The sequence below is a fragment of the Equus quagga genome, chromosome 13 (assembly GCF_021613505.1).
Source record: "Equus quagga isolate Etosha38 chromosome 13, UCLA_HA_Equagga_1.0, whole genome shotgun sequence".
Lineage (NCBI taxonomy): Eukaryota > Metazoa > Chordata > Mammalia > Perissodactyla > Equidae > Equus > Equus quagga.
In genome coordinates this window covers 87,633,013-87,644,032 of record NC_060279.1, presented here as the reverse complement: position 1 = coordinate 87,644,032, position 11,020 = coordinate 87,633,013, and the positions used below count along the sequence as shown (strand labels likewise).

At 49.0% G+C, this 11,020-nt stretch overlaps 2 protein-coding genes across 8 annotated transcripts in view; both read right to left on the bottom strand.

The window, feature by feature from the left end:
- The window catches only part of LOC124250324 (sialic acid-binding Ig-like lectin 11), a 20,603-nt gene extending 16,140 nt beyond the window's left edge, over window positions 1-4,463 (bottom strand). Inside the window, exons 1-2 of the mRNA XM_046682130.1 lie at window positions 4,455-4,463; window positions 3,823-3,883 (exon numbers count right to left, since the gene is read on the bottom strand). Of these exons, the coding sequence (XP_046538086.1) occupies window positions 3,823-3,883; window positions 4,455-4,463 (70 nt within the window). The remainder of the gene's footprint in view (window positions 1-3,822; window positions 3,884-4,454) is intronic.
- LOC124250714 (sialic acid-binding Ig-like lectin 14) lies at window positions 3,831-11,014 on the bottom strand. Of its 7 annotated transcripts, XM_046682859.1 has the most exons (6): window positions 10,187-11,014; window positions 9,558-9,815; window positions 9,238-9,285; window positions 7,867-8,124; window positions 7,625-7,760; window positions 7,300-7,498 (listed from the first exon to the last, which is right to left on the bottom strand). In XM_046682859.1, the coding sequence occupies exons 2-6, from the start codon at window positions 9,721-9,723 to the stop codon at window positions 7,456-7,458; spliced, it is 651 nt and encodes a 216-aa protein (XP_046538815.1). In that variant the 5' UTR covers window positions 9,724-9,815; window positions 10,187-11,014; the 3' UTR covers window positions 7,300-7,455. The 7 variants fall into 7 exon arrangements, 6 of the variants coding, with proteins under 6 accessions (XP_046538814.1, XP_046538815.1, XP_046538812.1 ...); XM_046682856.1 differs by lacking the exon at window positions 10,187-11,014 and having other exon boundaries at window positions 7,867-8,790; window positions 9,558-9,636; XR_006891598.1 differs by lacking the exons at window positions 7,300-7,498; window positions 9,558-9,815; window positions 10,187-11,014 and adding exons at window positions 3,831-3,883; window positions 4,831-5,357 and having other exon boundaries at window positions 7,867-9,546.
- Window positions 11,015-11,020: the final 6 nt, after the last annotated feature.

Sequence of the window (11,020 nt, the reverse complement as noted above, 5' to 3'; positions counted from 1 at the left end):
GGGCTCATCACATTCCTAAGGAACTCAAAAGAACAGTTAGCAACTTAGAACAGCTGAGAGGGGCCACAAAATCTACAAAGCATGTCTGGCGCTAGGCAGTCAGAGGACACTTAAAGTTACAATATGGTTTCCTTTCTACAATATGGCTTCTCTTATGTCAACCTTGAGTTGAGCCGTATCACATGTGCCTCTGTGTGCATATATATGTGCATCTGTGGTGTTTCTGTGTGCATGTCTAAGCTGTATGTGTCTGTGTAAAGTGCCTACTGTGTGTGAGCATATGTGTACATACTCAAATGTCAGTTTCTCAATGTTAATGTCCACGGAACATACTGAAGAGTATAATCTTTCCCATATTCCCTATATTATCTTTCATGTTTCATTTTTGTCCAAACTCCTTATCACCAGTCAATATAATCTATATAATCTACATAATTATTCTTTGGCTGTCTCTCCTGCCATTAAAATGTAAGCTTTGCAAAGGATCTTGTATCTCTTCCATTCACTGCGGAATCTATTCTGCCTAGAAAACTGCTTGGCATATATTAGATGATCAATAAATATTTGATTTAAGATTTTTAAGTAAATTCAGAAGAAGCAAGATGAGATGAGTGGCTGTCTTCAATGGAAAACTATGCGTTCTTTAGAGCATTCTCTTCTGGAGTTATTTGATTATAGCATTTTATTGCCTTTGAGCTGTTTTACAATGCTAAAATTTGTGTATAATTAATAGCAATGCAAATAGCTCATGGCCACAGACATGCACATTCTGTTCACTGGGAGGCTGCTTGAATCCCCCCACCATGCCACTTTCACATGCATTCACAAATTCATTTCAACACTACTTTACTCCATATACATATGCACATCTTCCGTTTCTGCCTGGTTCTCCCATTAGTGAGTTATATAAAATGAGTTGCTGTTCAATGAGTATAAATTTCAGTCATGGAAGGGGAAAAATTTCTAGAGATCCACTGTACCATATAGTGCCTATAGCTAACACTACCACACATGTAAAAATTGTTGAAGAGCGTAGATCTCAAGTTATGTGGTGTTTTTCCCACCATAAAAAAAATCTTTAGCTCCTGTTCATTTTATATCTATGTGACAGTCATGATTTTACCTTTTAACAAAATTATCCTTTGATAGAATAAATGAACAAATTTGTGTGTACCTCTGTGCATGTGTTGGCATTTGGTTTGTGATGTGTTCTAGTCATTAGAAAGAGGTCCCCCTAGGCCAAATAAGATGGACCGTGTGACACCTTGGGCTCATCTTAAAGGATTTGGGCTGTTTCTGTTTGGCAGCTGGGAGCCACTGGAGGGTTGGAAGCATAAAAGAGACATCATTGGGTTTTTAGAATTCATTTTGGCTTCTGTTTGGAGACAGATTGGAGGTGAGCAGAGAGCAGGCGGGAAGACAAGTTTCTTTAACCATGTATTTAAGTTTCAACCTTAGAAAGTGAGTCCTTGGAGGCAAGACTGTGCATCTCACGTAAGTGCTGTAGACTGGCCTTGCATCCTAATGATAAATTACACCGCAGGTGATGAGTATGTGCCCAATGACAGGCTTCCGAAATCTACATACAGGTAAATACACAAGTAGCAGAGTTTTGGATCAAGTATTGCTTTAATTCTGGTAAAAAAAATTATGTATATATGTTTTTCCTCTCCCTGTCTCTACTCCCTCATAGCCATAGGGAATAGTTTGGAAGAGTAGAAGTGAGAGGTAAATAAGTTTGCTCATTTGTTTCTCTGCATAGTTTCAGGGTCAACTCAGCAAAGTGCTTCCCTAAAGTGCACGGTTATGTTAGGGATGGGGAGAGAGGTCTGGGAGACAGTGATCATGGTGTCCCCGTGTCTGTCCATTCCTTTCAGGCTTCCATGTCCAGCACCTTCTCCTGTCCTGAGGGGAAAAGGAGCTCAAGTTTTCCTCATCCCTCATATTCCAAAGGCCCCCTACATTGCCAGGAAAAACAGGAGTGAGGTCAGAGTCTTGTAGAATGCTGGCTCTGGAGGTGACAAGCTGGTGAACCATGTTCTGGTGTTTGGGGGACTCAAGTAAGGGGTTACCTGGAGAGGTCCCTGATGGCCTGATGTAGCAGATCCTGGAGAGGCCATAGGGCAGGAGGAAGCCCGGCCCCAGTGGGCACTCCTGAGCAAGGGGAGGAAGGACAGAGAGGCACATGTAGGAGAAAGTTGGGAAGATATGATGTTCCTGTTTCCACTCCTTTTAGGATGCAGACTTCCAGCTGTTTCATGACTCTGGGGCTCCAGACAGCCTGGGCTAGTAACCACAGCAAGTGTCTGGGCACACTTGGAGTGTGAGCCCTGGAGTGGTTGAGAACACCTAACAAGAGACCAGAGGGCTCCAGACAGAAATGTGAGAAAACCTGGAAAGGGGAAAAACCTGTCTCAGACTGAAAAGGTGAAAATCAGCTCAGACAGAGAAAGACAGAAAGCATTCCTGCAGGGATGGGTGGGGTTCAGGCTGGGTGAGTACAAGTACAGAATTAAAAGGAATGTTTAGGGGCCAGCCCAGTGGCACAGCAGTTAAGTGCGCACATTCCGCTTCTCAGCAGCCTGGGGTCCCCAGGTTGGGATCCCGGGTGTGGACACGGCACAACTTGGCAAGCCATGCTGTGGCAGGAGTCCCACATATAAAATAGAGGAAGATGGGCACGGATGTTAGCTCAGAGCCAGGCTTCCTCAGCAAAAAGAGGAGGATTGGCAGCAGATGTTAGCTCAGGGCTAACCTTCCTCAATAAAATAAGATAAAAGGAATGTTTATTTCGCCCATTGTCTTGCAACAGTTGTAAAATACCATAAGGACTTCCTCTTTGAGTGGTTAACGCTTTCTTATCCATAACGATCCAAGGCTAACTTTGTAATTCCGTCTAATTACTGGGGACACCCTTGGCTAAACCAACCTCACCTCAGGACAACAACCAATCCCTAGTTAACACCATGGAATATCCTGGACACCCCTGACCAGTATCATTGACCTAAGATGTCACCAGACCCTTCCCCAGGCTCCTTCCACTCTGCACCAGTGGCTGGTAAGTGGGTGGTGCCCGGGGGCGAGGGGGGGGGGGGGCTCCATCCACCAGGAGGCACTCTGAACCCTGGGGAGACCCAGGCGAGGGAGCCGGTTCTGTCCGTGGTGCTGAAACAGGGTCAGGGTTGGAGCTCAGGAACCTCTGCAGAAGGGTCTGAGCTGAGGGTCATGGTTTGGGTTTGGGGCCAGGAGGGCAAAGAGGTGGGGATGGATGGAGCCAGGGGAGAAGGTGACAATCAGAAGTGGACCTGGCCTCCTCTCTCTGCTCCTTCTCCCGCTTCTCCTGTTCCCTCTCAAGCATTGTCCTTCCTCAGGGTGATGTCTGTCTGCTCCACCTGGCTGAGCCACAGGTCAAGGGGATGTTCTTGCTAAGACTCTGTATACTGGCCTCTGTATTGCTCCTTTAAGTAGTTTACTTCATGCAAGCTGCACCAAATGAAACAAAAAAACAACTCTGAAGGTGAGAAGGCTAGTCCTCACATTTGACAAAGGGGAAAACTGAGTGTCAGGGTCAGCACTATCAGACACTATGCCTGGATCCCTTTTCTCCCATTCTGTCCACCTGTTCCAGTGCCTCTGGGCAGGAGAGGATGGTCTCAGCCCTGATGGGGAAGGTAAGAGCCTCCTGGACACTTTTTTCTGGCTCCAGCTTGTGTCCTTCTAGGTTCCCTACTCAGCCAGGCCCTCAGACAAAGGCCCTGTGGGAAAATGAGGATCAGCTACAGCCCCCACCCTGCTTGCTCACTCTCCCCTAGACCCACTCACCTGCCCACAGCAGGTGCAGCAGCATCTCTGAGATGGAGGATTCTGGGCATCTGTCCTGTGTCTGAAAAGAGAAGGAGAAGGTTATTGGGAGAGGAGGTTGCGGGCAAACCCGTGGGAAGCTGGGGAGGAGCACACAACCTCGGTTCTTCACAGAAGAGGAACCGCAGGCCTGAGCTTGCCCCACCTCTGCACTGCATGGATGGACACTCCACGGCCCAGAGACCCTGACATCCTCTTAGAGGGGAGCAGACAAGGAGCAGACCCCGTGTCCTGCCCCCATCTTGGGGCTTCCCTCCTGCACCAGAGCCTGGACCAGGACCTCTGAGGACATGTGAGGAATGGGACACAGCGAGTCTGTAAGGGCTTCCCATCTGAGTTGCATTTCTGAGTCCTGTTGTCTACATCAGGGAGCTGCTGAGCTTCTGCTTGACCTCAGTGGGTCACAGCCTCATCTAGAGCTTAGATGGTGGGTCCTGCCAGATGGGGGATTCTTTAGAGTCTGCGTGAGTGTCTGGGGCAGAGGAAAAGAAGTGGGTCCTAGATGAGGTGACAGGGGCAATCATTTATTCCTCAAACACTGAGTGAGCATCTCTGTGTCAGGAAGGCTGGAGACACGAAAGGAGTCGACTGACCTGGTCCATGCCCATGAGATATTCCCACCCAGTGGAGTCACTTCCTCCCCAAACACTCAATCCTGTCTGGCTTTAATGCTGCAGTCACTGGTGAGTTTGCTGTGTGTCCTGGTACCACACTGGGTATTTTCTACAATAGGAGTATGGGATTTTTTTGACATCTAGTCAAAAAAACAAAGCAACAAGTCTTTCCGAGTTGCGCAAATTGAAACTCTATTCCCATTAAGCAGAAACTCCCCATTTCCCTCCACCTCCCAGCCCCTAGCAACCACCATCCCATTGTGTGTCTCTAGGAATGTGACTACTTTAGATACTTCCCATAAGTGTTATAATCAGATAGTTTTTGCCCTTTTTGTGACTGATTTATTTCACTTACCCTAAGGTTCTCAAGCTTCATCCATGTGGCAGCACATGTCAGGACTCCTTCCTCTTTAATACTGAAGAATATTCCACGGTAGGTACACATCACATTGTGTTTATCCACCCATCCATTCAGACTGGGTTGCTTGCACCATTAAGCAGTTGTGAACAACGCTGCTGTGAGCATGGGTGTGCAAATATCTGTTTGAGTCCTTGCTCTCAAATCTTTTGGATGAATACCCGGAAGTGGAATTGCCAGGTTATATGGTGATTCTATCTTTAATATTTTGAAGAATTACCATTCTCTTATCATACCCTTCTTGGTTTTTTGCCTCATCTTTTGTCATCACTTTACCTGGGCTATACGTTTTCACGTCTTCACCCTGGACATCTCTCCTACCTCCAAACATTCATATCCAGCTGCAAAGGGGTTCCTGGACCCAAATCCAATGTGTGTGTGTGGAGGGCTTCTGCATACCATCACGTGGATCTCAGAAGTCAGCAGGGCATCTGAGACTTCAGCTCAACTCTGACACGGTCTACCTGGAGACAGAATCAGATTTTACAGGTAAAAAGCTCAGTCCCACAAGACCACCCTTCACCTAGACACCAGCCGTAAGTCCAGGTTGTCACCTGTACTTCAGATCACCTGGCTACAAACTGTGATTGCCCACGGCCCACTCTTTGGGTTGGATTAATTTGCTCAAACAGCTCACAGAACTCAGGGTAACACTTAGGTTTACCAGTTTATTAGAGCATATGATCAAGGATACAGATGAACATGCAGAGGGAAGAGATGTCTAGGGCGAGGTATGAGGGGAGGGGTGCAGAGTTGCCAGGCCCTCTCTGGATGTGTCACCCTCCGAGGACCATCATGTGTCCACCAACCCAGAAGCTTTCTGAAATGCCCTGCCCTGAGGGCCTTGTGGGTTTTTAGGGAGGCTTCATTGTGTAGTCATGGTTGACCGAGTCATTGGCCATGGGTGATTGATTCAACCTCAAGCCCCCTCCCCTCCCTGGAAATCAGGGGGTGGGACAGAAAGTTCCAATCCTCTGATCACATGGCTGGTTCTCCTGGCAACCAGCCCCCACCTTTGGGTAGGGTTCAAAAGTCACCTTTATTAACATGAACTAGAAATTCCAAGGGTTTTGGGAGCTGTGAGCCAGAAACTGTGGAGGAAGACCACACATCTACGAGAAGTATATATTTTAGTCATCTGAAGGACCAAACATATTTCTTGTAAATCACAGTACTCCAGGAGGCAAGTGGCTTGTCCAAGTAAGGCAGCAAAGAAGGATGAGAGCCTCTAAGCCTTGCTTCCTGGGCTCATACACAATCATCTGCACTGGAGAAGCAGGTCCCACCTGGCCAGCTCCCAGAGAATCAAGGCTTTGGGACCCTCCTGGAGGTGGCCTGCTAGAGGTGGGTCTCAGGGTGGCCTGTATGGGCGCCAGAGGCAGAAATGGTTCAGATGCGGCAGGAAAAGCAACACACACTTTCACTCATTTCATGCACTCATTCCTTCATCCATTCACAAACTAACATAAAATATGATCTTTGAATCAGTTTTGACCTTCAACTAGTTCCAGCTGTGGGGAAGACAGACAAACTTGAGCTTTATCTGAGGGCAATGGGAAGCCATGGAAAGTTTTTGAGCAGGAAAGGAGCAGGGTCTTATAGATATCAACATGCTTCCTCCGAGCTCAGTGTAGGGAAGAGCTGGAAGCCAGAGACTGGAGGACAAGAGGCCACAGAAGAAACTGTTGGGATCGTTCAGGAGGGAGACCGCAGCCTGGGTGAAGACAGCAGCCTTGGTGATGGAGGTAAGAAGGGATTTCAGACAATTTCAGGGGGGGAAATTTGAACGGAGGTGTGGAGGGGGAGGGAGGGAGGTGGCTAGAGTGACTCCCAGAACCCTGACTCTAGGAACTAACAGGGATGGAGGTGCCATTGTCCAGAGCAGGAGAGATGTGCAGGGCTGGGCGGGAAGAACGTGGTAGACAAGGCGGCATGGTCGGCCCTGGAGGAGGACGCCTTCACCAAGGGGGAACAGAGGGCTTGGGTGGAGCTGTGGGAGCACACACACACACACACACACACCTCCCACACCAAGGCCCACATACTCAAACCATTTAAACGCAGGAAAAAAGAGAAAATATTCAAACCAGTCAAAGAAAAAGACAACCGCAAAGAAGGATGAACATTACAGTAGAATTCTCTTAAGAAACTAGGCAAGCCAAAGAATTGGAAGAACAGGAAGGGGAAAACGTTAACCTAGAATTCCTGATCCAATAAACAGATCTTTCCAAAGCTGATGTAAATGAACATTTTTCCAGACCAACAATACCCGAGGCAGTTCATCCCTAGCGCACCTGCGCTAGTAGAAATATAAGAAAAGATCTTCAGGCAAAAGGAAAATGATATAATGGAGACATTGGAATGTATAAAAGGAATGAAGAGCCATTGAAATGGTTAATATGTGGATCCATATTAAAGAGTTTATTTTCTCATTAAAAATATCTCTTTAAAATAAACTTGTAAAAATAAAATATCATGGGATTTATAACAATATATTAACCACATGAAGGTAAGCAGACAAGAGCAACATATTACATGAACTGCAATTCGATTTAAGGGGGCTCAGTCACGCCTTGAAGCACTGTCCCCTTGGGAGCCTCTGAACCTGTGGGGGAAACACAGTTCTTCAATGAGGGACTGATGCCGTGGAGAGTTTGTTCTGGAGAGGAGAAGATGCGTGAAGCCACACAAGGTCCCCAAGGTGTAGGACACCTTGAGAAGGGCTTCTCACCTGGTGTAGTAGATCCAGGTGAGGCCATAGGTGAGAAGGAAGCCAGCCCCCATTAGGGCCCCCCTGAGCAGGGTGAGGACTAGAGGCCAGGTGCCCCGCTGCTCCCCAGAGATGTGGGGGCAGGAGCAGGAGATACCTGTGGGAGAAAAGGGGGGAGAAGGATGGAGGGATGAGTTCCCTAAAGTCCACATCTGAGCCTGCTCACGGCCCCACCTAGAACGCAGGTGTCCTGCTGTACTCACCCTGAACAACCAGGGTCACAGAGCTGTGGTAGGAGCCCCAAGGGTGCTGAGCTCGGCAGGTGAATTCTCCTCCGTCCCCTAAGACCACCCGGGGCAGCTCCAGGACCCTGGGATCCAAAGGCTGCGTGGGGATCAGAGTCAGGCTTCCCCGGGACCAGCTCAGCCTGGCAGGGTAGTTGCCGTCAGTGTCACAGACCAGGCGAAGAGACTGGCCCTCCTGGACTCGCAGGGAGGTGGTATTGCCCAGGACCTCTGGGACTAGGGAGACAGAGAGAGCCATAGGGCAGGGCTGAGAAGCCCTCTCTCCCTCTGCCCTCCCACAGACACAGGAATGGAGAATAGTGTTCCTGAGACAGCATTGCAAGCAAGGGCTGAGCAGGGTGAAGATCGTGAAGTGAGGTGGGGAAAGGAGAGGCAACTGGAGGATGCAGGATGGGAAATGGACGTCTGAGGAAGAGTTGGCCGTGTCTAGACACAGGAGGGACCATCCCAGGAGGAGGACCTTGATGTGTGAACCATGCAGGGGGCTGACACGCATAGGTCTGACCATCTGGAGGCTTCCACAAGATGATGCTCTCAGCCTCTCCCCTAAGGTTCACAGGGGGCCCTGGGAGGGTTCTGATCGGGGAAGTAAGAGGGTCAGGTCTGGGGTCCAAATTCTGGCAGGTGGAGGAGGAGAAAATGGAAGCTGCCAGTCCAGAGAGGGGGCTGGTCCTGTCCAGGTCTCACTCATTCCAGTGAGAGCAAGAATGGAGGCCTAAGGTGGGGCTGCAGCCATGGGGATGGAGGAAGAGAGGGATTTGAGACATTTTCAGGAATTCAAGTTTTCAAAACTCACCAAGTCATCGGAAGTGTGGGGTGACATACAGAGATGTCTGAAGTCACTTCCAGCATATTGACTCAGGTGACTTGGGTGGGAGTGGCCTGGGAAGGGGGAGAGCAGGACACTCAGGACCATCTGGATCTGACAGGGATTTGTGACTGTCTTCAAGGCGGAGGTTGGATTGCAAGCACCAGCGTGGATGAGCTGAGCTGTAGGGTGATGCAGAAAGCAGCCAGAGGCTGGTACAGAGTTCTGGGGACTCAGTCTCCTTGTGTGAGATGGAGACGGCACAGTCAGAGAAGAGGAAAGGAATCAGGGAAAAGATGTCATGGGACCAAGAGGGGAGAGGGAAGGTCGGGAGAGAGAAGCAACTAGAGGTGACAGTGAAGGATCAAGTAGGAATTCCCAGTGACCCTGCCAGGGGATGGGAGGGGGGAGGACAGAGGCGGAACTAGAGAAGGGATGAAGAGTGAGTGCATTCTGTCCAACCTCCACTCTGTCGCCTGAATAGACTTCTGAGACCTCACTTCCACCCAGGCCTCTCCTACCTGTGCTGTTTCCCCGGAAGGCGTGGACGGTCATGTTCTGTGGAGCACCTGGAACAGAAATAAATAAGGGGCCTCCTGCAGTAGGATGGGGTGGCCATGAGCCAGGTGGTGAAGTGTGAGTGTTCTCTCCATCTCAACACTGGCCATGTCTCTAAGAACAGTCCCCAGTACGCCACCCAGACCCTGCCCCCCCCCCCCCCCCAGGAGCAGGAGGGACCTAACAGCTGTAGGGGTCTGTGGGGAGAGAGAGCAGTGGGATCAGAAGAGCCTCTCTCCTCCCAAGGACCCAGGCATCCTTCCCCAGGTGTGTTCCCACTCACTGGTCACAAAGAGGCTCAAGGAGGCTTGCAGGGAGCCCAACAGGTGCTGAGCTCGGCAGACGTATTTCCCATGGTGCCCCAGCTCCACCCGGGGCAGCTCCAGGACCCCAGGGTTCGAGGGTGAGGAAGAGCTCAGGCGCAGGCTCCCCCGGGTCCAGCTCAACATGGCAGGAGGGTTGCTGTTGGCGACACAGACCAGGCGCAGGGACTGGCCCTCCTGGACTGGAAGAGAGGAGCCGTTGCCCAGAGTTTCAGGTCCTGGCAAGAGAGAAAGAACGCTGAGCCCAGGATCTCATTAGAGGTTCTCTCTCTCTTTCTCTCGCTCTCTTTCCTTGCATCATGTAGATCTGTTTCTTCTCTTCCACTGCCCGATGGTCTCATAGCACCTGCAGTCAGCCCCCAAGGGGACAGTGCTAGGAGCCTTTCCAAGTGGCTGTTGTGCATTCTCCTGAACAACTTTGGTCCCCACACCTCCCGTCTTGGACATCTGTGCTGATGCAGGTCCCAGATTTGCCTCTACGAGCCTTGCCGTTTTGTCTTTCAACAAAGGTTCACTAAGATCTATCTAATTTAGCTGTGTCTGACAACTCACAGTCTTGTGAGCGAGATACCCAAAAGCTGGTACTCACAGAGCAATCTGATATGGTTTATGATGGGGACAAATCAGGCTGAGGGAGCCCTGAGGACAGGTGTGCGTTGAGACTTTCAGGATATGGAGGGCTTCCTGGAGGAGGAGAGCCTTAACCAGAGCATGAGAATGCGTTGGAACTGGCCAGAGGATGATGCTGATCGAAGGACCTTGTGGAGGGAGGTACAAGAGGTGCAACTACGGCTGAGGTGTGAAATGACCTGCATGCTCAGGCAAACAAATACTTCTGCAAGGCTTGAGTGAGTGGGTGTGTTTGGGAGTGTTTATATATGAGGCTGCTAGAAAAAAATGATAGGAGATTTAAATATAATATTAACCTCATATTCAGGCAAAAGTCAGAGGCATGAATGAAAATATTGGTAAATGCCACCAGTGGTTTACTAGTAAATGTTTAACAGCCTGTTCATTAAGGGGAGGAAAAAAGCTCTGATTTGTGTATTTGCCAATTTCCTTGGTGTAAATACTCCCATTTTGGCCAATTCAAAGCAACCAATTTGAAGTCACTGAACCTAGAATTTGGAAAAGATGGACGTATCTGGCTCTTGCCAACTATAAGAGCCAACATCAGTACACCACTAAATGCGACTCAAAAAAGATTGCCCATTTTCACCTGATAAAGTCACCTTACACTAAGTCAAAAGGCCATCAAAAGACTGGAAATAAATCCTCTCAACTAACACTCAGCTGATGTCTTTAATACAAAAAGAACTTCTTCGTATCATTAAAAAAATGTCCACAAAGAAATACAAATGTTCTCAAACATAATGACCTAGTCACAAAATGCAAGTTAACACGACCGTGAGTCCACTTAGGA